Source organism: Etheostoma cragini, chromosome 12 (genome assembly GCF_013103735.1).
Source record: "Etheostoma cragini isolate CJK2018 chromosome 12, CSU_Ecrag_1.0, whole genome shotgun sequence".
Lineage (NCBI taxonomy): Eukaryota > Metazoa > Chordata > Actinopteri > Perciformes > Percidae > Etheostoma > Etheostoma cragini.
In genome coordinates this window covers 24959344-24986563 of record NC_048418.1, presented here as the reverse complement: position 1 = coordinate 24986563, position 27220 = coordinate 24959344, and the positions used below count along the sequence as shown (strand labels likewise).

The 27220-nt window shown below is 41.3% G+C and overlaps 1 protein-coding gene across 1 annotated transcript in view; it reads left to right on the top strand.

The window, feature by feature from the left end:
• LOC117954738 (neuropilin-1a-like) overlaps window positions 1-27220 on the top strand; it is a 79162-nt gene that overhangs the window by 4518 nt on the left and 47424 nt on the right. The window contains exon 3 of the mRNA XM_034888700.1: window positions 23727-23908. Coding sequence (XP_034744591.1) covers window positions 23727-23908 — 182 coding nt within the window. The remainder of the gene's footprint in view (window positions 1-23726; window positions 23909-27220) is intronic.

Here is a 27220-nt window from a genome sequence, read left to right as displayed (position 1 = left end):
CCCCCCCCCCCCCCCACCTTAATGTGTCATTTGGCTGTTTTCTTAAGGACCTCCGTTTCGCTCAGTTGGTTTAATGGTTTCATTATTTGTTGTGTGAGTTTATGTTGGATGATGATGGGGTGTAGCTCAAAGCTCTCCCACTTGGCAGGAGCAGTGTTGTTTTTGGGAACGAGTCAAATGTTCGAAATATGCCCATTGAGGGGGGCCTTAAGCCTTTGGCGAGACCACAGTCCCACTTAAAAATTTCCTGAGATGATGTTTAGGAGTTTTATTTCAGAGTCTGATTCCACCGGGCTCAACGTCAGCTCCAAATATGACACCGCTGTCAGCTAGGCCACGATTGGAAATAGCAACAAATTCTAACATTTGAATGACCCTGAAGTCTTAAAAGTTGTGTATTAACCTCTGCTGAGAGACCGTCTCTCAGTCCGGAGAGACTTTAGCTCTGCTAAAGTGTCTTTAAGCTAGATCCTGAATGCCTATCAGTTCTAGATCCGACCTTTGACCCTCAGTGTCTCTGTGGAGACGAATGATAGAACTAGGATGTCTTTTCTTCAATTTAATTCAATTTCTTCTTCTGCAACATTTTTGACAATCACCTAATGGTTGAAGTCCATGTTTAAGCCAAAATGTCAAATGTTCTCTGCTTCCAGCCTCTGAAAACGTGTGAGGACCTTTTGCATTTCTCTGTTTTATGTAATTGCAAACTAAACATAATTTGGTTTTGGACTGTTGGTCGTAAAAACAAGACACTTAAAGATTTGAGGTTTGTAAAATGTTGACGTATCTAAAGCAATTAATCTAATAATTAAGAACATATTAGGGCATACAATCGATAATGAAAATAATTCTTTGTTGCATTATGTAGTGTATATAATGATGTTCATTATGTTTAAAGTGCACATTCTGCTCATTTACAGGTTCATAATTGTACGTTGTGGTTGTACCAGAATAGGATTATGAGATTTAATTTTCAAAAAGCACCGTACTTTTGTTGTACTTCACGTTGCTGCAGCTCCTCTTTTCGCCCTGTGTGTTGAGCTCTCTGTTGGGAGTCACACGTGCTCAGTACCTACTGTAGTTAAGGACTACTAGCCAGTCAGAAGCAGAGTATGAGGTCCTGACAGTACCTAGGTAAGGACTACTAGCCAGTCAGAAGCAGAGTATGAGGTCCTGACAGTACCTAGGTAAGGACTACTAGCCAGTCAGGAGCAGAGTATGAGGGCCCTGACAGTACCTAGGTAAGGACTACTAGCCAGTCAGAAGCAGAGTATGAGGGCCCTGACAGTACCTAGGTAAGGACTACTAGCCAGTCAGAAGCAGAGCATGAGGGTCCTGACATTACCTAGATAAGGACTACTAGTCAGTCAGGAGCAGAGTATGAGGTCCTGACAGTACCTAGGTAAGGACTACTAGCCAGTCAGAAGCAGAGTATGAGGGCCCTGACAGTACCTAGGTAAGGACTACTAGCCAGTCAGAAGCAGAGTATGAGGGTGTGTCCTGACAGTACCTAGGTAAGGACTACTAGCCAGTCAGAAGCAGAGTATGAGTATTGGTCCTGGGATGCGTTCCTTTGCCCCAGTGCATTGTTTGAAACTGTTAATAAATAGGTTTAGGGTTAGGGTTTTGATCACCAAAAATCCATACATAGACAACATCAAAAAGCTCCATTTAGGCTTCTTTTTGTACTTGTTTTGCATTTTGAACGTTTGTATGGTCAGTGTTTTTACACTGTTTCAGTATAAATATATCGTTTATGTTCTTATAATTATTTTATGTTTCTATTTGAGCCTGTCCTGTCAAAGAGAAATTTTAGATAACGTTGTTTTCTTATCTTATCTTGATGATCATAATGTGTGTCATACAACAGATAAACTAATCCACTAATTGTCCGTGATCCGTGTGTATTGTCCAGTGATATGTCCCTCCTAGTATCTGGGCTGGGTGGGGGTTTAGTGTCTTCAGGGAAATCAGCTAGTGGCCTTTAGGTTACAGGACAGTTTAATGTAAATATAGCCTCCTGATTGTAATCTACCCCCCCCCCCTCCTCCTCCCACCTCAGACCGCCTGTCGCTGCTTTCCCATTTCACCCAGTCCCATAATTAAATTACTGGACCAAAATGGAACCAACACGTTCCAGCGCTGTGAAACATGTCTGCAGTCAAGCAGCCAAACAAAGGAGCCCTAGCAGGCTACATTTCCACATTTCCAACATCCTTGTGACAAAATATCTTCCCCGTGCACCCTCATGACCCAATGGGTTTGTAATTATGATCCCTAATTACAGCGTTTAAAAAAAAAACACACACACACTAGTCAGCCGGGAAATGTTTCCTGCTAGTGTGATTCATGAAAGAGGAAGGTTTGGGGGTGGGGGGGGGGGGGGTTTAGTGCTAAAATGGGATGACCTCCCAATTTAGAAACAATGACACCATGTCTCAATAACAACATTTATAAAATAGTCAGAGAAATAACACAATTGTATTGAATCATACACTTGCTGAAATGTCAAAGAAATATACCATAATGAATCCATTCAATGTCCATGTTCATCTTGAGTACATCATGGTTGACTGGATTCATTTGTGGTTCACGAGGCCTTCAGAAGCGTCTGTAAAACAGACAGTCTGGGTAGTCGTTCCAACGACAACCTTTTACTTCCATGAACTCTCAAGTGAACAGACGTTGGTTTTTCCAACACTTTTGTTCAGACACACTCAGATGCATCGGCTCTGCCTCCGTAGCCAATCTGGAGCGTCACCAGAACAAGTCTTGTCTCACGTCCACGTCTGAAATAGCGTGGCCGGCACAGCGAATCCCCGCGGAGCGCGGTAAAATAGAGCAGAGGCACGGGTAAGGAACATGCGTCGGTGGCCGGATAATTTGGGACATCTTTTTAGGAGTTGGCTGAACTGTTTCCTCCTACATGAGACTGGCACAGTCCCCACCTCACTCACACACACACACACACACAAGCACACACAGCAACCTAACTAGCTGTATATAGTATGCTTCATTTGCACTCTGTGGTGCACACATAGCTACAGTCTGCATGCTCTGCAGATTCTCTTACACACATTATTGTGGAGTTTTGTGCCCACAGGGACACAATGAGACTAACACTGACATGCAGAAGGGAACGCTGCTGTAAAGGGAAAATCCTCAGCAGCTTTTGATGTTGCACCTTGTTCCTGAAAGTTTTGATGCGTATGAAAAGGATGTGAATCAGATGCCATGGCCTTCACAGTAACCAGAACCAATCCAACTGAAGACCTTTGACTTAGACAGTAAGTGGGTACAGCAAAGACATGACAGCACTTCATCACAGAGTAACTGCAACATCTTGTCCATCCAGTGATGAGAACAGGAGGTGGGATTTTGTGCAACCACAAACATGTAAAAGACCAAGCGCCTGGCTTTTAAAGGGAATAGGAGAGGACCTCAGATTGGTTGATTGCATGTTACACCCAAAACCCACCTATGAATTTATGAAGACACTAAGTAAACCGTTTTGAACCATGCGTTTGGCGCACAGACCCACTTTTCTGCCATCAAACTAACAAGAGTGGACTTGGACACGCCCTAAAAAGGCAAAAGAGAAGCTTCCTCTCAGTGAACCTTCCCTCAATAAATAAAATGAAAATAAAAATGAACTTCATGTTTTTGAAGTCGACCTTACTAGGCTGATCCTAATGACTTAAGATTATGTTTTTGTTATATACAGTATTTGAGTCAAGGTGCGCATGGTGAGATGTTGGAAGAATGGGGGGACGGATTGCTGGATGAAGGATGCCATCGATTGTTGGACCATGGATGGAAGGATTTGGGGTTTGAATGAATTTATGGATTTATGGATTGATGGATTGAATTGCCGGACAATGCGAGAATGAATTTCTGGATCATGGATGATGGGTGGATGATGGATGGAGCTGTGCTGGGACAGATGAATGAATCAACAGATGGCCGGATGAATGAGGAATGCATTGTTGGACGATAATGGCAGGGTGGATGATTGGATGAATAGATCAAATTGTGGATGATGGGTAGAATGATGGTGCTGGATCAAAGAGATAAATGTGTGAATGGAAGTACAGTTGAATGATAGTTGGGGCTGGGTACTGAACTCAATACTTTTTAGGCACTCCAAAGTGTCGAGTTTCAAATGCCTCGTCATTCAATACCCAATTTAATTCACTAAGCTGTAAATCCCATCAGCTTGGTGAGCCAATAAGCAGGCAGCATGCTTGTACCAAGATCTAGTCAAGCCTGTGATAGGCTAATCACGATCTAATGTGATCAGAGACAGGGCTGACGTAGCATGAGCTCCAAAATAAAATGTTTTATTCTTAATTTTTTTATGGTATAAAACCGGTATAGAAGTCACTGCATTGGTGTGGAAACATTTTGAAGGATACCCTAGATCCCTTGATAGGAAAATGATAGATGGAAGAACTGCAGGACAGATGTGTGAATTGTCAGATGGCTGCATGGAGGATTATGGGATGGAAGGGTGGACTGGATATACAGTTGGGCAAACTTTAGTTCCCAGTACATTGTTCATGACCTCTTCTTTTAAAAGTGCAAAACAAGCAACTCTTCTGTCAGTTGTTTAGTCTTGTGTTTGTGCCGCAGCACAAATATTCTGATGAATCTCAGCCTTTGTGTGGCTTTAGACCGAGGCATTATTTCATCAGCGGTCCTTTGCTCAGCACGCAGTCTGACTTTGCCAGTTTCAAAGAAAATAAAAGCGTCCCTGCCAGATGGTTGTATTTTTCAGTTCCACAGCCGCCACACAACACAGGAAGACTGTCACAGCTCGGTTAGCCCGTGGCTCGCTCCCAACTTAAGGCGTGAGCCAGCAAAAATAATTTGGTTGTTTGTTCTGTGTTTTTGCAGCGACGTGTTTCTTCTATTTGTTACTTTAAAGTAAAAAAAACAGCCAGAGAATCAGGCCAATGACCTATAGTCGGAATGAGCAATAGTTGTCTTGTGTAATATAATTTTTAATTCTGTGGTAAACAAACACATTTGTAATTTCCCATGTGCATTTATTCAAAACTAAATTCACAAAACCTCGATAATGAACCAATTTTAGGTTATTAGTGAGACTGTTCAATATGAAGAAAGCACACAGACTCCAGATCAAATACTGCACCTCTCCCTTTTCTTATGCCATCTTTGCTTTCCAAAATGACTACATCCCCCACGGTGCAATGGGGTCTCAGGCTGGGAGTCCCTCCTGCTGAGCTTCACTTACTCAAACAGAGGTCATGAGTTTAGTTAATAAATCTTGCCTCATGGTCAGTGTGATGCACACAGAGATTGGAGTAGTAAAGGAATGAGGGAACAAAACAGAAGTAGAAGATGAAGAGGAAAGATAGACGAGTGCAGACAGACTCAGAGATGGAGGGCTTCAGGCTGGGCAGCCTCATCATGATCTCGGTGACAGACCTCTGGCGGTCCCTCTCCCTCCTCCACCCTCCTCCACCTGCCGGCTGTTCTCTCGCTGTCTTCTTCCCGTCACCAGCGGCAGCATCACTCTGTCTCTCTCTCTTTCTCTCAACTCCATGTTGCTCTTGTCATGTTTTCATCCTCGTTTTCCTCTGCTCGCTGTCTCCTTCTCCTCCATTTGGAAAAAGGATGGTGATCGTTTGCTGCCTACAACCTGAACCTTGATAGAACACTCCACACAGAATGATGACTGAGCAAATTGTAGCTCATAGTGAAGTTACTCAGTAAGTGAAATTCAGCATTTGTGTGAAGTCATATATTTGGTAGGGCTGCACGATATGAGCAAAATATGCGAAAACTTTGACTATCATGAGAACAGATATTATATGTGATAAATAAACTCAGTACTCAGTTCGGCTGCTTTCAGTTAAGTCTGCTGAAATATGACAAATTGATTGTCAAATTCGAAAAAATAAAAGAAATAATTACCATCCAAATTTAGTAATAGCACCATTTAAAAAGTACCACTTTAAAGTGCAATTTTCTGCCTATATTCTCTTTCAACTAACTAAAAGAATCTGTGAGAGTCTATCGCGACATGTCGCAGCCTTTCACGATGGGTTTATTGCGCAGTCCTAGTCTCGGTCCAGTAACAACTCGGCTTTGTTTTGGTCTCTGTCAACATCCGATGAAAACTAACTGGGTCTGCTACATGCTCCACTGTGTTCACCAGATGGGAACTCTACTGTCTCTTTGGTAGCGTACAGTGGGTTTAGTTTCTTAATTTTTTTTATGAAAATAGTTGCTTGCTTCATCAGAATGTTGATTAGAGCCTGAACTAAACATGTGAGGCTGAACTTTCCTGACCTAAGACTGACCCATTCTTCCAGCTGTTTAAACTGTGATCACATGCATCATGTATTAGCCAGGAGACAACAGCCAGGCTGATGCATGTCTGCTGTGAGACGCCTCAGTCCAGATGGACTTACAGACTAGTGTTTCTCCTTTTTATTGATTTGATAATATTGCACAATTGATCCGTTAAGGAATACCAAATTTCCTGCTTTCCACCATTTAGAGTTCCAACACTGGCTGACTTTCCCCGGCCGACTCTCCTCTGTCAGCTGCAAATATTTGTCTGATGGAAGAAGGGCTGAACATTGAATCCTGCTATTGTTTCTCCCATGCAACTGTGTACAGTTTGGAGTAGCTTTTCTAAACAATTATAGACACAAACTCTGCGTCCCATCTGAACCGGCTCACACATATGGAACACACATGTACACTTACAAAGGCAGGATAAATACCGCTGGAATATGCTACACACACACACACACACACACACACACACACACACACACACACACACACACACACACACACACACACACACACGCACACACAAAAGTAACAGCTTGCTATAAATGTAATCAGACCTATCGTGGACGCCCTGCACATCAGTGAGTTGTACATAAACACACTCACACTTTCACACACAAATGAAAACACATGTCAGATTAGATCCCTAACGAGCAGATTAACGAGGAGAGAGTTTGGCAGGAGGGGAGAAACGGGGAAACGTAGCTAGCGACGTCACACACACACACACACACACACACAATCCTGGTATTTACAGTATGTACTCGCTGATACACTCCAGATGTCCCATAAGCAACATGCACGCCCTCATGCACAATAGGGGGCCATCTATCTGAGTACACAGTTGGATTTAATAGTGATGATAAAGTTTGTTTTGAACTATTTTGGCTGTTGATATCACATTGAAATCAAATGTGAGCATTGGAGCTAGCATTAAAATGAGAGAGGAGTAAACAGACTGTTCTTATATAGCACTTTACTAGACTTAACTACTCAAAGCAGAGGAACCGTTAACACACTGTGGCCAAGACTGCCTTACATGGTGCCACCTGCTCATCAGACACACACACTCACACTCCAATGGGGCAGCATTGAGGGCACCTCAGGGTTCAGCGTCTTGCCCAAGGACACTTCAACATGAACTGCAGAGCCAGGGCTCAAACCCCCAACCTTCCGATGGGCAGGAACCGCTCTACCGCTGAGCCAGAGCCGCAGCCAGGTGGTTTGGTTGGATGAAAACGTTTGGAGGATTTATCAAATGAGGCATAAGCATCTCATTTACAGTTTTCTCAATCGCTTTGATGCGTGTTTCACATCATCCCTAACATGTGAAAAATAATAAGTGCATTTCTCAGAACGATTGGTACAAACTGCAATATACAAGAGATATGTTTCTAAAGCTATTCAGTCACTAAAAATCCTTAGTACATCTCTCAAATTAAATATTAATGCCAATGATCATGTCAGTGTCATCAGAAATATATGTCATTGAGTCGTAACCGTGTACTTTGACAGTATTATCTGATGTAAACTTTGGCTTTGGGTGACAGTATTGAAAAGGCACAAGGGTGCACTTCTATGGCATACTCTGTATCAATTTCAACAGTACCATTTCCATAATACTGTATGTGGGTTATTGATTGAAAGAGACTGGACCGGATTTTGTTTTTCACAGCTTTTACTAGTGCTACTTTATGAAAGGAAAATAAATACAGTAAGAAAAAGACATGGGGCACAAAGAAAAAACTAAAATAGAAAGAAACAGGGAACACCCCTGCAGCACTGTTCTAGTGCTGTCTCTACACATCCAGACTCTGTCGGCCCACATATTCTCATCCACATCCCACCGGATATTTTCCCTTGCAATGCAACGATGAAAGAATCTTTTGCCTTATCCATCCTCTGCAGGCATCCACTGTGATGTCATCACATGCTGCATACATTGCAGCCAGCAGGGTCATCTGTGTGTGTGGGTGACGAACACCTTCCACCTCCATGCTGAAAGGAACTCCTCAGTCGGGTTAAGGAATGGTGAATAAGGTGGGAGGAAGTCTATGAGCATCCTCGGGTGGGTCCCAAACCATTGCCTCATAACGTTTGATCGACGGAAACTCACATTATCACAATTGACCACATACTTTGGCACATGCTCTGTAAACAGACCCCTCTCATCATCAGGCAGAGCCCTGTGGAGAGTCTCTAAAAAGTTGAGTAGGTGCTGGGAGTTGTATGGCCCAATAAGGGGGACATGGGTTGGGACACCATGCTCTGAAATAGTAGCATCCAAGGTGAAATTTCCTCCCCTGTATTTGGTCAGGTTGAAACCAGCCTCATCCACATTTACAAAGCCGTGAGAGGATTCACTTGACTCCAACTCTATTATACGCTACAGTACATCCCAGAACATGTATTGCATGTTCCTTCATGTGGTTTCCATGCAGCACCCTGTGGATGGTTGTTTGGATGTTTTCAAAGACATTGTTGTCTTCTATAATTGTCCCATGTATTTCCCTGAGTCTCATGGCATGGTTTGCTCGCACCATGGTGCAAATAGCTCCTCCTGTCGAGGTGTGAAAGGCGTCCTCTGCCACCGGTTTGAGGTAATCTTGCAGTCCTATTTGGGGAAAAATGCAGTGATGCATTGCACAATTTCAAATAGATATAGACAAAAACTATTGGACACACATTACATGCAAGTGGATGCATGTAAGGTGCAGTATGTGTCCGTAAAGAGTATAGTTCTTTATGCTGTGAAATACAAGTGGACTACTGTAATATGAAGCATTGTAGGAAGTATACAGTCTACTGCTTATATACAGTAACAGTGCACTGCACATATGTGGACATACATACCTGTTCTCTCTTCAAAATGTTTGAACTATTGAGGACACGGTTGATCTCCAAATGTTCGGTTGCACCCTTTGACCCGCTTCAGCCATTGTAACAATGTCTACAACAGTGGCCCTGATGTCATGCGCCTACGTCCTCCTCTGCCTCTACCTCTGTTTTTCATCCTTGCTCCTCTTCTTCCTCCTCTTGGCTGTTGACCCTGTTCGTTTCCTGGTCACTCCATTATTGGAAAATTGCAACTCGGTGTTGTGGTCTGTCTATATATGCTTGCCATACGAATGTTCATGAGATGCACCTTTGAGCAATTTAGACAACTGGTTGATTATTGGTTGAACTAACACTTTACACACCTTCATGAGTGAGGGTCAATTTCTCCTGCACGACTAATCAATTCACGTTTTTGTACAAAAATATACAATAAAAACGTGTAAAACTATGCTTGACAGTTTATGCGAATGGTTCAGGTAATGGTTTATACAAGGAACTAATGCCTAGATGTTTTGAGGGATAAGACTATTCAACAGAGAACCATCTACTATATTTTAACATGACATGATGAATTGAAAATGTGAATAAAAGCCGACACTTGTACATTATCATTTGCAATATGAACGAAAGCAATTGTAATTTTTTTTAAAGGAATGCTTTAATAATGTGCACAAGTGACTAGAATTGCACTTTTGATGTAAGAAATGCACCAAAACTGCAATGTGAGGATGGTTGGACAGTTTTACTACAGGATCAGGAGCTTGAAAGTCTTTTTGTCATGCATCCTTCGAATACATGGATTTAATCTCACTGTTACTAAAGTCCTTGGCTGCGATTTAGTAGTTTCACTTCCCCTCTTTCACTTCCCCTCAGCCCTTCATATTTTGTAACAACAGGCGGGGCATCTGCGGGGGTTTCATGGAACAAACCTTCCCTAGTTTACTTTCAACCCAAATCGACCCCCAGTTGTAGCCTTAGTGCTACTGCTTCAAGGGTTTTTATTTTTCATTAATTTAGACGTTCTATCCCCGTTTTATTATGTCATGCACCTTCAATAATATTATTCTACAGAGTTTGAGAAGAACTTGGTTGTAACATTCAGGGTTTCAGTTTTTTCTGGAGCCACATAAGCTTTCACACCTCAGCAAAACTCTCAGGGAAAAGCAGAAAACTCCATCCAACTGGCTGTGAACGTGTGAGAAATGGCCTAACATGATCTTCAGATAGATAGATAGATAGATAGATAGATAGATAGATAGATGGATGGATGGATAGATGGATGGATAGATGGATGGATAGATAGATAGATAGATAGATAGATAGATAGATAGATAGATAGATAGATGTACAGACAAGCCTTGACCTACTTCTTACTCTGTGAAGTATGTCTAAAAAAAACTGACCTACATGTTTTTTCCCAGAGTCCCAAAAGTCACCAGACACCATTACAAATTCTTGTAATCAAATATAAATGACTTGTGACTCTACTTCATTCATCGGATTTTTAAATCTGCCTTCTTGGTAACTGAAGAGGCCCGTGAAAATTCAATGTCACACTTGGGACTTGTCACCGGCGGGATACAAGGGTCATAGGTCGGTCAGCGGTCCAAACTGTTTTGACCTTCTCCGGGGAGGACGAGTGTCCTGGGAGGCTTTGTCCTTTTAGATATGCGCGACGGGAAACTGGGGAAAATGGCTGTTCATTAGCAGCGTGGACAATAAAGCCTTTCTCTTTCACAGCTTGTAGAGGAATGTGTTGTATCTGTCTGGGTAGAAACGCCCCAGGGCGACCTCCCATAGAGACATGTAGGTACACACACACACACACACACACACACACACACACACACACACACAGGCAAGGGATAAACAGATTAAAATGTGTGAGAGGCCCACACATGTATACATGCATTGATGCATAAATGAAACAAATACATTATATTAATATATAATACAATCTGATGACCCAACTCTGTGTCACGAGCTCTGAGTTATTTTGACACACAGGAAATGGGTGTGTTAGTCAAGGGTTGAGAGCAAAATCTTCAGCGTTTCACTGGAAGATGAGTTTTTCTATTATTATGTGCCAACACTTTAGTTTAATCCACACCAAGAATCCCTGTTTCAGATTAGCTCTAACCAGTAGTAGAGGTGGTGTTTAGATCCGTTTCCTGGCCAATGTGTCAATATGTTATCAATATCATGATATGAGACTAAATATCAGTATCTGGTCTTGGATATCGTAACATGGTATATATAAGTCTTTCACGTTATTACAGCTTTCAGATGAACACATTAAAAAAATTGAGAAAAGTAAAAAGTTGAGTATAGAGAAATAAGACACGTAAAAAGTGAGATTAAAGCTTTATTTAAACTGCCTGCACTAAAAAAAAGTGAGGGTTTCATGATATTGCATGTATATTTAACTTCATAATCATATCTTATCCTTTCACTGTGCAGTTTTCTATACTAGACAACTTCATTCCAAGTAAAACGTAAAAAAGAGCATATTTGTTCAATTAAGTAATTATAATTTCAACATGACACTGAAATATGTTCCAGTCACGTTGCCATATTTAGTTGTTAGTGCCTTCTTTATCACTCATTCTGTTAAAGTGTTAGCCTGGAGCTCCAAGATCAGCGATCCACAAAGAACAGGAGAGTCATTTTTGGTGTCGCCGTGACTGGAAAGCTCGTTTGGCAAACGTTCTTATCCTCCTTTAGCTTAGTTTATTTCTCAAATGCGACTCGTTAGGTCCCAGCTCCAGCAGGCCTCTCTGTCTGATAACATCATCCTCTGACACGCAGGCGATTTCACAACGAACTGTTTGCTCTTTATCTTTCCATCCGTCTGTCAACTTGACTCTCTCACTGCCAAAACAAAGCAATCCCTGCTGGGCTTTCTATATGTGTGTTTGAATCGAGCTAGCTAATGAAAGGTGCATGTTTTTAGGAACAAGAGAGGCAGATGAACTTGTCGAGGGTTAACACATGTCAAAGTGCAGTGGAAGTGAAACAGTGTTTATTGCTTTGCCCCTCACTCACTTTAGAGGGGGGTGGATTGAGTGTCGCTCGACAAAGGGCCTTTTTCCTCCCAAATCTCTAAGGTACAGACCAAGACGTTAAGCCTTTCTCTGAATTGAGACTTAGAAACGCCCTTCTGTCTTGAAGCCTAAAGTTTACCAGACAGGTTCCGGGTGTAGTTACACCTTTTCTGTAGCAGATGCAACTTTTACTCTTTGTCTGTGCAAAAAGTGCAAAAAACACATGGATCTTTTTTTATATATGTATCCAAAACTCACTCCCAGAGTTCTAACACTTTGACCCTCAGAGAAACGTCCCCCTCCAAAATCCTTTGACTTTTGTTCTTACCAACTTTGACTTTTGTTCTTACCAACTTTGACTTTTGTTCTTACCAACTTTGACTTTTGTTCTTACCAACTTTGACTTTTGTTCTTACCAACTTTGACTTTTGTTCTTACCAACTTTGACTTTTGTTCTTACCAACTTTGACTTTTGTTCTTACCAACTTTGACTTTTGTTCTTACCAACTTTTCCACATTAAACTTCACTGAGTCTTCACCAAATCTCATTCCATCGTTCCGGGTCCCTAAACAGTCTGTCTAAGAACGAGAGGGGGGGAAATGGTGTTCTCCTTCCCTCCTCTGTCAGATTAAGGCTTCCTAAATGAGAACAAATCACACCTCCTCGTCTCCGTTTTAATTTCCCAGCAGGGTTGTGCAGCCGGGGCTTTGTATCTGCACGGCGGAGGTTGAAGGATGAGGAAATTCATTCTTTGGCTGCTTGGCCCAATTTCTTTTTTGGGGGGAGAGGAGTTTGTGTGGCTCTGTGTGTGTGTGTGTGTGTGTGTGTGTGTGTGTGTGTGTGTGTGTGTGTGTGTGTGTGTGTGTGTGTGTGTGTGTGATCTTACGCATCTCAGTAATAAAACATTGTATACATTTTTAGGAAGTGTACTGTAAATACTGGGGTTACCTTTTAATGTATCATTTAATCAAGGTTTTGCTGTTTCTGTTAATTGCTCCTGATAAACAGTCATGGCCATAAATGTCATGTGTGTGTGGTTGGACCGGTGGAAAGTGTAAAACTGATTATGAATGTGTGTTGTGAGTGTGTATATATGTATAAGAAAATGGCATTTAATGAGTGGCCATTGCTCTAATGAGTAGTTCTGCGAACATGAACGAGTTTGTGTTTGCTGTTGTATGTATATTTTTGTGAGGACCATTATTTTGGTGTTGAGAGCGAGGACCTTTTTGGTCCTCCCTTAATCTAATGGCTCTTTATTGTTAAGACTTGGTATTAGGGTTAGGGTTGGGTTTAGGTTAAGGTTAGGGGTAAGAACTGGTGAGGACCAATGAGCGTGCAGAGATTTCAGGACAACAGTTCTAGCTTTCTTACTCGACACAAGCCAACCTCTTAAAATGATGGTTATATCTAACTAATTTGCAAAAGCAAAGGTGTTTAAATGGAAATGAAATGATGCTCTGACCATGTTTTTATCCACACAATAAGAAATTTTGTTAATTAACGATAATGGCAAGCCAATATGTTGACACACTGGAGACATATTTCTTTTGTGTTTATATCCTGCAATACAACGCTCTGACAATAAAAACATGTGTTTTGGTTTTGTTAAGGTACTCAGCACTTTGTTAAGGATAGTCTTGGTTATTTATTGCAGCAGTGGATTAAAGCACAAGATTCAATGTGTTTTGCATTATTAACATTTCACTTAAATGCACGACTTTCCTTAACCCTTACCTAAGTTACCTGACTCTAATCACGCACTGGACACAGGACCCTGTTCTCCGGTGATAAAGTCCACTACACTCACAACAAGAGTAGCTTGGGAACATGATCAAGGCAAGCAGTTGGGATGTAATCACATCATAATTGCAAAAATAAATGAGCATTAAATAAACCTAATTTTGAGGGGACTGAGTTGCACAGCCCAGCAAGCAGTGCTCGTTAGCAGTCATTGTGTAAATAAGAAGCCTGCCAGTTTCTCCCGGCGTTTGCATGACTCAGCACATATTGGTTTCCTGTAATCATGGAGCCAAGGGACACGCCAAGAGGAACGTTAAAACTAAACCTCTGCAGAACTTTAAGGTGAATTCCACCCTATTTCACACCATGACCTCTCCCTGTTGTTGTGTCGATCCCACACCGCCTGCTATCCCATGATGCTTTGTGAAGCAGTTCAATTGTAACCCATAGAAATTGAATAGGGGCTGTGCCACACACCGTGGCTAAAAGTAGATTCTTACACGCATAGAAGTTCAAACTTGAATACAAGTGAGTAGTTATGCATATATATATATATATATATATATATATATATATATATATATATATATATATATATATATATATATATGCGTCAACACATGTACATGTATATATATACATACATACATACATACATACATACATACATACATACATGTACATGTGTTGACGCATGCGTGTGTGTGAATGAGGTGAGAAACAGGAAGGAACGGACTGGTGTGTGTGTTTGATGGCAGGTGGCAACGTAGTGTGTGTTCTGCTCACACTTTTGGATGCAACACACACACACACGTGCCATCTGTAGCCTCCCAGCAGAGCTCAGAATGCCTGGTCATATTGAGTTTAATGGCACTAAAACACAAAAAACACTCATGTACTAAAAATTTCACATAGTCCCCACACGGCACCCCACTAAACCTCTCCAGTGTGTGTTGGACTCACGGACTTTGGTAAGCGTTCTCGCAAAATTTGTATGTACAATGTCGAATTTGAAAGGGTGTGAGGGTTTGAGTACACACTTAACGAGCCCTTTCCGTGAGTTTGCATCAATGCAGACTTCAGGGAATTACCCAGAGGTCCCATATGTCTCCCGGGAATCATTGTAAGTGAAGGTAATGACGGTGTTGAGCCCACAGATCATCTGTTTGGACCCCCAAAACGTACTAACCTTTAACCTTTAACAGGTCTGCCCAATTGTATACTAATTTAATTGACTGGAGGGGGTTCAGTGCCTTGCTCAAGAGCACCTTGGTGGTGCCCAGGAGGCAAACTGGCATCTCTCCAGCTACCAGTCCACACTCTGGTCCATACAAGATCTTGAAAAACAACCCTCCCTCCCAACCCAACTCCCTACAGACTGAGCTACTGTCACCCTAAAAACATATTTTGACATACTAATAATAATAATTTGCCATACTAGCGGCCCTGATAGAAGTTGAAATCGGTTTGCTGTGCAATTAGCCTTTAAAAGGTCTCAGTAATGTTTCAAAAAGTGACATGAGTCCAAAGGAAGAAACTCAGAGGATGTGGACAGGTGAGAAAACTTGTACTTTACATAGTCTTTGGTTAAAATGAACCTTGGATAGCACCTGTAAATGATGATTACGAAGCGTTTGTGGGATCTTAAGATAAATTCCAGATGAAATGTGCTCACTGCAAACTAACACTGTCAGGGATCATACATGGCAAAGGAACTTCACATCGGCCACATTCTCAGACTGCCGTATTCACAGTTAACTTCAGGTTCAGGTGTTGGACCTCCTGAATCAAACATCTTTCTCAAGTCTACACACACAAGCCTCAATGCACAAGGATGGCAACTTCATCATTTTGCATTTTTAAAAAGGGGCATTATTCCCTCCTTCTGAGAGGGGAGGGGAGGGAGTGGGCATACCAAGAGCTTTTTTACACTACTTGACTCAATTTTAACTCCTGATAATTTGGTTCGGGCGTATCAAACGTGGAATGTATCCTTTTAAAGCCACATGGTGTACAGAGAAGTGGTTCTTTGGAGGAATCTTTTCATGTCTGGAGAGGAAGTTGGAGAGCAGACAGTGTTTGTACAGACCGATCCAGGTGAAGGGAAAGAGATGCGAGTGGAAGAAATGAAAGAGAGAGAGAGGTGTGACGCTGCTCTGGAGAAACACTGAGTCATTCCCAGCTTTAGCTTTGCTTTGCAGGAGGTAAATGTAACGACTGCTCAAACTTGGCTCTTTATATGCTCCCATGATACCTTCCAGATGTGTGTTAAGAATTTAGTCGCACACACTAAACGACACAACACAACACGGCGAGCACATTACTGCAGTATGTGAACGAGCAGGGTAAGCTCAGTACTCCAGTAGCTTTGGAAGGAGGTGGGAAGGAACACTGGGTTGTGTGAAAATTCCCCTTCTCCGTCTGGCTCGGATTTATTTAAAGAGATAATCTTCCATGTCCCCATTAGTGTTCTGTATGCTAACACTGTCGCTGCCAGCTGGTCACTGCTTTGGTCAGTTTGCTTTGCACTTACTGACTGAGGCATTTTTATCTGATTGTCACTCTGATTCATTGCTTTAGGTGTTGCAATTTTTAATTTTTGGGAATCAGTCTTTGTTGGAAATTGCTGCAAATGCTAACCCATAATTTACAATCATTGTTATAGTGATTCACTCTCAAGTCAAGATTCTATCTCACTTGTTCTGGAGCTTTCTACTGCGTCGTCGTCACAAATTTTTTCAACTTTCTTTTTTTTAAAGGTGCCATAGCATGAAAATTACACTTTGTGAGGTTTTTTTTAACATTTATATGAGTTAATATGAACCGAAAAAGCTTCAATAGAATAAAGTAATTGATTTGGTGGTACAGATATCCCCAAGCCAGACATTCTCTTCCAGATTTCTAGTTTATCTAACACCTCTCCAAGATACCACACTTGTTTTATACATCTCCTGACCTTCTCTTGCACTTCCTGCTCCTAGAGATATTACGTTTTACATTTGGCCCACTTGCACTTACTTTTCGTGACTGTGGATAAGAGTGCCGGTTAATAGCATTAAATGTAAATTGAAATATCTGCTGTTGGGCCCCCAGATGGAATGGTGATTGTTTTGCCCTTGAGCAAGGCATTTGTCACAGACAGCTGCATTTGGAGGGCATGACTAGCCAGACTGAGAGATTCTCCCTCAGCCAGAGTGTAAAGAGACAGAGCCACTTCATTAAAAGGCCTGTCTCGGTAAACACCTACCGGCTCCAGGACTGACTGCACGGACTGACTGACTGACTGAGTGAAGCCATCTGCATGCAAGACACCAACACACACACACACACACACACACACACACACACACATACACACACCATTTCTCTCCGGCTATGGCTCTTATTTTATGAGCCTCTGTAAGACACAGCAGGAGGGGGAGGGGGAGCGAGATACCATGAATAAAAATGTCATCCAATAAACATCACCGTCGGCTCTATAAGACTTTACAAGCGAGCACTTAAGCCCGTTTCTCACCGGGCATGTAAAGCTTTCCGTGAACACATGGAGAATAAGACCGACAGACAGAGAACAAAAAAGTCCGAGACTGTATACCTCCAGCTCAAATACAGCAAGTTAAACATCAGAAACCTTGTTTACGCGCTGAGCCGTCAGCGCCTTGGGTGCATGATGTTGCCTCATAATTGCAGGAAAACTACTTTTGTTGTGTTCATTTTGTTTATTAATCTCATTTGATGTAAATGATTATGGATGACGTTGCTGCAGTCGTAATATTAAAGTTTATCTCCAGATGTATGGACATGTAAAATGTGTCTTCATATGCTTCTCCTGTTGGACGGTGTGAGAGACACTGCATTGACCCGGTTTCTCTCAAAAGATTACATCTTTTGGCAATTTTCTGCTAAAAAATAAAAAGTTAACCATCTTCACGAACACCACGTCACAGCTATGTCCCTGCTCAAATTCATGCCTAGGACCGTCGTAGCATGTCCTTTGTCTCTTCCTGTCTGCGTTTAAACTGTAAGAATTACAAAATACATTTTTTATAGCTATTTTTCCATTAAGAAATCGAGCCTGTGGGACTAACCCCTTTGTTAAATGTAGCCTATACTTGTGAAAAAGATTTCAAAACACATCCAAAGACTCCTCCGACACCCTCCACCTCCTCCACCTCCTTGGAAACATTTATTTACAACATGAACTTAAAGAAATAATCAGACCCATATTTGAGACATACAGTAGCTCTGTCCGTCTACCTGTTCTCCATGTGTCCAGCTTTCTAGACACACCATTTAACCAAGATGTCTGTGAGAGATTCGAGAGAGAGAAAAACAAATTTCACACGTCCAGCTCATGAAGGGTATCTTTGAAAACCTCCACCTAACAAGCTGTCTGTCGGCATGCTTACGTGCGTTAGCCAGCAGGACCAATCAGCAGTCAACAGAGGAATTCCTCGAGCCTGAGACAAGCTGACTGTCTGAACTCGGGTCCAAACCTGCTGAGGAAGTTTCTCACCATGTGGGAACACAATGACTGCTTTTTTTAATCTTTTCTGTATGTCTGGCTATTTCAGGGGGCTTGTTGTTTTTAAGAATCAGAAAAGGTTAAATTTCCTATACTCCACTGTAGCTTTAATTCTCATATTTTCATTATTTTCTGTAAAGCAATTTGAAGTGCCTTGTTGCTGAAATGTGCAACACAAATAAAGGTGCCTTGACGTTCCTTGCCATATGCACTTATATGGAATTTGCCTTGGTGAATGGTGCATACATAAAGCAATATTATAAACATAGTCATTCTGAGAAATCCAGAGAGAGTTGTGTGGTGCTGATAGTCCATAAAAGCTTTATTGCAGAATAAATAATTTATAATACAGTAATGAACGTTTGTTACATTCAAGTTATTGCCATATAACTTGCTACAAACCTAATTAATAAGCTAATATGCATATACAAAAAATAACTGTTGCATAATAAAAAAAGGGGCAGATGTAGTCCAGGCTGAAGGTTAGTGCAAGTTTAGTGACTAGGGATGGGGGGGGGGGGGGGGCTGACTGCAGACTTTATTGCTGTAGGGAAGGGTCTCATTAGAAATGCGTTCCACACATTCCTACATTAGAGCTTTTACTGCTGGTCAGCAAGCCGCCATGCCGAAGGAGTATTTTGCTACTCTACCCAGCTTCCTTAAAGGAAAACTCTCTGTTGTCTTGTCGGAGAGGTCAGAGGTCAGCTCTAACACAGAGACCCCAAAGCTGGTATGGATTTTCTGTCTTGCTCAAGGACTTCGTGGTGATATGGACACACTGTTTTCAGCTTATATACACTCGCCAGGCCAAGTTGTTTCCACAGCTGACTACAAGAGGAAGAAGCTTATTATATCCCATAAAATGTTACGTGTTATGTTTCATTTGTATAGCACTTATCAGAACAGTCCCAAACGTCTTTCAGACGGTATGGTAATAATAAAAGACAAATGTGGAAACAACGAGAATGTCGGATATGAAAATCATGGTAAAAGAATTCCAGCAAAACACTCAGCAACAGAGTGAAGACTTTAAAAAATGAATGCTGATTTACATGTTGTGGACAAAATGTACCAGTCTTAAAGGTCCCATGGTAGGAAAATGTCACTTTATGAGGTTTTTTGATTCCAATATACTGGATACAGGTTCACTTTGGCCCAAATAAAAGAGACTTCAGATACAGTATTAGGGACCACTAAGGTCTATATAAAAGAGACTTCAGATACAGTATTAGGGACCGCTAAGGTCTATATAAAAGAGACTTCAAATACCGTATTAGGGGACCACTAAGATCTATACAAAAGAGACTTCAGATACCAGAAAAGCATCCAAAGAGCACCGTGTCATGGGAACTTTAATGCATGAGGCGTCTGTGACTGGATCCACTGGGTTTTCCCATCCTGTCATTCAGAGGGGAAAATCTGAGGCTGACTCAGAACTGATGGGCAGCATGGATGATCTGTTGGGAATCTTTACAGTATGATTTTAACTGTTCTGATGATATCAAACATGCAAAGTCCTAAACACTTTATGTAGTGTGGAGGAAAAGCTATACGTATAAAGGGAAGTGAATTTCCCAGACAACAGTCATGTTACAGAAGTCAGCGGGACATTATCATGACTGGAAAGGTCTGTGCCTGACATCTCAACGTTTCTTTTTTATTCCATAGCTAAAACACATTTTTTTGGAAATACCCCTTTAGCATGTAACCCACATAGAGAATGGGCAATAAATAAGTCCTGAGTGAAATAAATAAGTAATACATATATTGGTAATTATATACAAGTGATAATAAAATACATGTGAAAACTATGTATAAGTATAAATAAATGCTTTATATTGACATGATCGCTTGTTATCATTGATATCTTCCACTATAAGGGCATATTGTTATTTCTTACATTAGCCTATAAAGTTGGAGTGTTGCTACACCCTAGCCAATAGAGTGTTTAGGCCTTTCGCGCTACTGAGATCGGAAGTGACTCCAGAAAAGCTGAATCATCGTGGCTTATACTTGTACATTTTAAGGCTAATGTTATGTTCTGTGACTGTTGACATAAACTAAATAGTATGAAACACTGGAGAGACACTGATTCAGAAGGCAGGTTCAAGCTAATGAGTTGTTTCATTGTACTGGTGAGTTTGTTATGCTCCGTTAGCTTAGATGCTAATGTCCGCCATTAGGTGCCCATTGTTCTCATTGTAAACAGCGCCAGCAATCGCCGCTGCTAACTTGAGCTAACCTCTAGCGTTAAGTGTATTGTCTTTGTTAAATTACTAATATGGATTTAACGATAAAACAAGATATTTGTATTGTGTTACGGACTGCTATCACTAGGAGTGGAGTAGCTCCGTCAAGTTGTTTTGATATTGCGTTTAATGTCAAGTGAACTTGTTGTTTTAACCGTTGCGGCCTAGCGGCCTAGCGGCCTAGCCCACTTGAACCCTGCTAACAGTCTGTTAGTGGCCTGTTAAGACACTGAAACTAGCGTTAGCTAGTGAATGATAATGAGGTCTGACTTTCATTCATTCATTTAGGGCTATTAAGTGTATTTTGAATGTGTTTCTGTGTACTTGTTTTACTTTATGTATTGTTATTAAGCACCTTAGTGATAACTATGTTTTATGGTTATGTACTTTATTCCAAAATGATAGTTCTGCTATATTGAGAAATGTAATATGTTGTACCACTGAACTAGAAACACAATACTGTGATTAGCAATATTGAGTTTATTGATACAAGCCTGAGCCTATGACAGCACTGTCAATAGTGTTAGCTCTAAGGTAATTTTATGTTGACCTATTCCTTATAGGTCAGTTTTTTTGCTTGATGCATAGTTGAGGGATTGCAGTCTGGTGGAGTCTAGACCGGCGGTGGAAGTCAACAGAGAAACATGGCAGAGCGTAGAGAAACTGGATGGTGAGCCAAGCCCACTTGATGTAGAGCCTGGTTGTAGCCAGGAGGTTTCAACCTGTAGACCTTACAGCAGAGAATCTTGATCTATTTCTCCTTTGGCCAAGGGGTCAGGTAGAACTTTGTGCACACTTGATTTCCTTGAAGGAGGACAAATATCCTTTTTGCGCTTAGGGACTTGAGAACAATATTTTAGAAGACCGTAGTCTAATTTATTTTAATTGAACTGGACTGTACATTTATTATTTTGATACTTTCTACTTTTTTATATGGGATCCCACTTTTCCACTTTTTCACTTTACTTCTATTGATGTTTATAATTGTTAATGTATTAATGTTATTTATCTCGTTACTTATTGCAATCAATACATACAGTTAAACTTTCTCCTGTGACTTGTGGTGTTCTTTCACTGTGGTAATTCAATCCTTTGGCTTCAGCGAGCAAACCTTTAATCTTCTGATCTGGCCCAATTCCGAGCATCTGGAGAGCTCGAATATCTCGTATTGTCAGGTAAACTTTAGTGGTTATTCTTATAAAAGTGGCCAGCCCTTGAGTAGCTGGTTACACATGCCATATCAGCTGCTACTTTAGTAATTTTCTATATTTCCCAGATTATCTTTCAACAACCCTTAAAGACCCTGAACATTTCATCAGAATACAGGATAGAAAATGATTTTTTTTTTTCTCAACACATAGTCAGACATAGAGACTGGGGCTGTGCAGTTTATCCAACTTTTAATTGTGATGAAATGATTTTGGCTCCTAACGATCACAAAAATGATTATTTTTGCACATTGTGCATGTGAACTCTTCCTTGGTCTTGCGTTCTGAATTTAAAAAAAAGTTCAAACGGGAAAAGTATGAAGGGAAATTTCATAGTTCAATGTATGTTCTCTGTTGGTTTGTTTACCCTTTTTTCACAGTTTTTTTTTTTTTTAAGATCAATAAATCTTCATCAACATCTGTTCAAAAGTTAATGAGTGTAAGTGTTAAATAATCCTGATTCCAATACAGACCAAATAATCCGGGTTTTTACCATAATGTAGCAGCCCTAGTTGAGACTGAATCAGGTAATTTTTCACTTCAGAGGTAGATTAGTGGATTTATGGAACCAAATATGTGGTTGGATATCTTACTTGAGGAAAAAGAAACATTTTCTCGGAATTGACAGACAAACTGACACTTGCATGTTCCCAACTCTCTGATCTATAGATCTTGTTCTATGCGATTAAATGTACCTTAAATAATGTGACTTTAGATATTGATCTTTTCACCTTGCAAAAGAAGGTAGATGAGCAGATGTTGCCGTTGAATAATTCACCATACAGCTGCTGTATCTGATAATCTTCGCTGTGGAATGCTCAGATTTGCTGCTGCATCGTGGAAATCTTCCATCGTTCACTAGAGACAGCTGTCTGGATTTAGAGTCCCACAGCAGCATATAAGGACGAGAAGACAAAACACTGCAAACAAAGCCGGTCAGCTGACCGGATTGGTATTTGGAGCAACGCCTCAAATCAGTCGGAATCCGGAAGCACTGATTGTCTAAAATATGTCTGTAAGAAACAGATAAAACATAGTTTGTTGTGGTTTCGCAGTTTGGCTGTTTCTACACAGTCTATTGGGATTATGTCAGAGAATAGATATAAACAGTTCTTTTATGTTATAAGTGTTCCTTGTACATACTCAAAAGACAGACAGGAAAGAAGTCAAAGTAATCAATACTAATGCAGTCGCAGCCCAAGTATCCTAACTCTGATCTCCTTGTATGGGTCAAGCTCCAAAATGTTTGATTTTACACTTCCCATAATGCAACTTGATCTAACGCAATTCCTTGCGTTAGATCCTCTATGTCTCCAGTCTGTAACACCGGCTTTCTAGCTTTCTGCTGACTCTTTCTTTTGTGAAATCAGGTGATGACTCAATAGAGATAGAGTTTTTGGACGTGTAAATTAGGCTCCAACGCAACAATTACTTAGACATATGTTCAACAGCTGTGTGCACTCTAGCAAAGACGCATAAAAAACACTCCAGGAGAAACACCAGTGCCCAATTATCCGTAACATTGATGTTAAAAACAGAGGTAATGGGCGCCTGGGTAGCTCACCTGGTAAAATCAAGCCCATAGAGGTTTGCATCTCACCACAGCAGCTGCTGGTTCAACTCCGACCTGTGGCCCTTTGTTGCACATCATTTCCCCTTTCACGTCTTCAGCTGTTCTATAAATAAAGGCCTAAAATGCCAAAAAAATCATCCAAAGGTGAGCCCATCTTTCATATCACTTTGTTTTTTTCAACAACCTAAACTTCTATCTCCTCTCTACTCTTTTAGGTACGACTACGTGGAGGTTTACAACGGAGGGGACCAGAATTCTCCCATGTTGGGAAAGTTTTGCGGTAAGATCGCACCGTCTCCGATCATCTCCAGCGGCAGCCAGCTCCTCATCAAGTTTGTCTCTGACTACGAGACACACGGGGCGGGATTCTCCGTGCGCTACGAGGTCTTCAAGACAGGTGTGTGGTCTGTGGTTTCATGATGTCATTGCTCAATGTCCTTGTTTGTCGCTGCTTGTATTAGACAGCAGCATTAGCTGAAAAGCCTAAGCTAGAACAGAAGCGGAGCTGCACTTACTCTGCAGTTTTCTACACACTCCGCTGAATGGCATGAATTGCCTCATGGGAAGCAGCCGATTTAAATTCATTTGTAGTGTAGCCAGGTTTCCACAGGTTTTTTCTGTAGCTTTTGGATCAATGGCATGCATCGACATTCTACAACGAAAAATAATCAGCAGGAAATACCTTTTTTTTAAAGACATTTGACCTATTTTAGGAGGCTGGTACAAATCAAATTGTCTAAAGTTTGAATAATGCTGTCTTCTTAAAGGGAAATCGGGTGACATACAACTTGGTTTTCATCACTAAAAAGATATGTCTACGGGTAAGATGACTATGAAATTATTTCTATAGATGTAGGGAATCTTAGGGCGCTTTCACAACTGCCTTGTTCGTTTGAATCAAACTAGAGTTGGTTTGCCCCGCTGGTGCGGTTTGTAGGTGAGAACGCAGTTATCGCACTCGGGTGTGCACCAATAGCAGACCAAACAAGCCTACCGAGACCTCCTAGAAGAGGTGGTCTCGGTTGACCTTTTTTGATTAAAGAAACGGACAGGTTTAGTAACTGTATCGCCTATTTCTCTATTTTCGTAAAATTTGGTATCATATTCCGAACGAGCCGCCATCCGGCCACCATTAAGCTCGGTTGTGAAATCCGGGAGAAGCCAGACCCACAGTGACGCTTTGGTCCAATCAGCTGCCTGTCAACGTCCCTGTAGTCAAGGTGACGCCTGTTTGGTGCGCTTAGTGTCCATCGTTCCACACTGAACGTTTTGATCGGTTTAGGGCGTTGTACAGGTACTTTCCATGCACTGCCATTCTGCTTAATCTACACTATATACTTTATACTAAGTGTTTGAAGTGTGCAAGTAAGTGACACAGAGACACAGTCTTGGTTTGACCATGGAGATGCAAAAACTGTGGACTGGTCAACACAGGATCTTCTTCCTGTATTTGCTTTCTAGCTCGCCCCAGACACATCCGACCAGTAAGAGGAATGAACGTTCCTGCGTGATTTGTAATGAAGCATTTTTGAAGGTGTGACGTTTATATAGCGCTTTATTATAGACACTCAAAGCGCTTCGGGTGGGGGACTTCTCTCTAACACCACCAATGTGCTGCATCCCACTTAGGTGGTGCACGGCAGCCTTACGACACCAGACACTCATCCCACATCAGTAGATTTTGGGCCTCAAGAACCGTTCGAGTAGAATTGTTTCTTTATTGGAATCGTTTGGAATCATTTAGAGGATTTGGTTTCAAATCCGATCATTGCTTCCCAATTTAATATACACAAGGTTTGGTTTCCGTAGCGGCCAGGCGCTTGTTGTGTTGTAACCTTGGAGCGCTCTAGTGGGTCTAGTGGGTTGTTCAAACAACCTGAGCTGAACCTCTGGTACACTGATGTCTAAGCATGAATGCCAAAAAAACTCAAAGGCCCAGAATGCCATTGGATGAACAGAGAGTCCCATAAGGGGCAGGATACAAGCAGGATAGACCTACATAAACACTGCCTGTCATGGAAGGAGCCTTGCTCCCGTGTCCTACATTTGTATTTTCTCTTCTCTCTTGGGTCCACTTGAGTATGTGACAAACGGCGAGTCCCCTGCGACCACTTCAATTTCCACCAATAGGGACGAGAAATAAATCAGATGAAAAGGGAACACGCAATACTGTGAGGTTTGTCTTCTTTTTTAATTTGTTGGCACCCCTGAGAGCAATAACCATTCACAGAATCACAGGATCCAGGAATAGGAATCCCCAGGTGGACTAATGTTGAAAGCATTGTAAGATGAAAAATGGAAGTGCTTTTTTATGTATTTAAATGAGCAGTAAGACAGTGATCCTAGTTGGGTTAAGGACCTAATCCACACTGGAGCATCTTTAGGCTCTGCACTGCCGAACGTTCTTTCAAAACTACAGAGTATGACCCTTATTCTGATACACCTTTCAGATCGAAATGTCGTCTTTCATTTCAGGGTGCAAAGGGGAGCCTTGACTGAAAAATGACTGCGGGTTATTAGAAAGTCAGGGTGGTAGAGAACCAAAGTCACGCCCCTTCCGGTGGACTTCATGGGACCTTAATTAAAAAAAAATATTAATGGTAGGGAATGGGGAGAGGCAAATTATTTCATATAAGAGACTTTAGATACAGTATTAGGGACCACTAAGGTCTATATAAAAGAAACTTCAGATACAGTATTAGGGGACCACTAAGGTCTATATAAAAGAGACTTCAGATACAGTATTAGGGAACACTAAGGTCTATATAAAAGAAACTTCAGATACAGTATTAGGGAACACTAAGGTCTATATAAAGAGACTTCAGATACAGTATTAGGGGACCACTAAGGTCTATATAGAGGCATCCAAGGGGCCATGTCATGGGGCCTTTAAAAGTAGGTCACCTATATCAGCTAAAGAAAAGCATTGGTCGTGAATTTTCTTCCAGGTGGGATTTTTAATGATGTAGCTTCCACATAGATGTGTGATAATTTGTTGTTGAGCTTCGATCACTTTAATAATGATCAAATAAGGAGTTATTATGTCTGGGTCACTGTGCTCTTTACTTTCAGAAAAGGTCCCACTTTTTATCTTTTTTTTTAAAAACCTGGACAAATAAAGTTATCTGTAAAGATAGAGTCAAGTAATAAAATGTTTTTTCCAATGTGAGTGAACCGACCCTTTAGGCAACAAGCTCCTCCATGATGTTCAAGGGTCAGAGTTCCTGTTTGACTTTGGAAACAGCAGATTAGAAACAGTCTCACCCCAAGGTCCATGTAGTAGCTGTAGTGCACTGTTTACTAAAGATTTGACTCAGCTTTTACTGGACAAAGTCTCTCCACTGATGAGGATCATGTGTTATGATCAGAAGCTACCAGATGGACAATTAAAAACAAAAAAATAAAAACAATTTATTTCAAAGAATCGACTCTAAGTGGATCGCTCTCTTGTTTTAATGTAAATCAGTTAGCGGATTACAAAACTGGGTGAGTTTGATTCACTCATGTTGGATCAGGTGTGTGTGTGTGTCTGTGTGTATGCATGTGCAGCAGACAGGTGCACTGGACCCCAGGCTCATTTAGCTAATGGGCTGTTTGTCCTTGGAGGCAGCAGGGGTGACCCGCAGCTGAGATGGATGCTGTGGCACAGAAGAGGGGCTTCAAAACTAGGGCAGTGTGTGTGTGTGTGTGTGTGTGTGTGTGTGTGTGT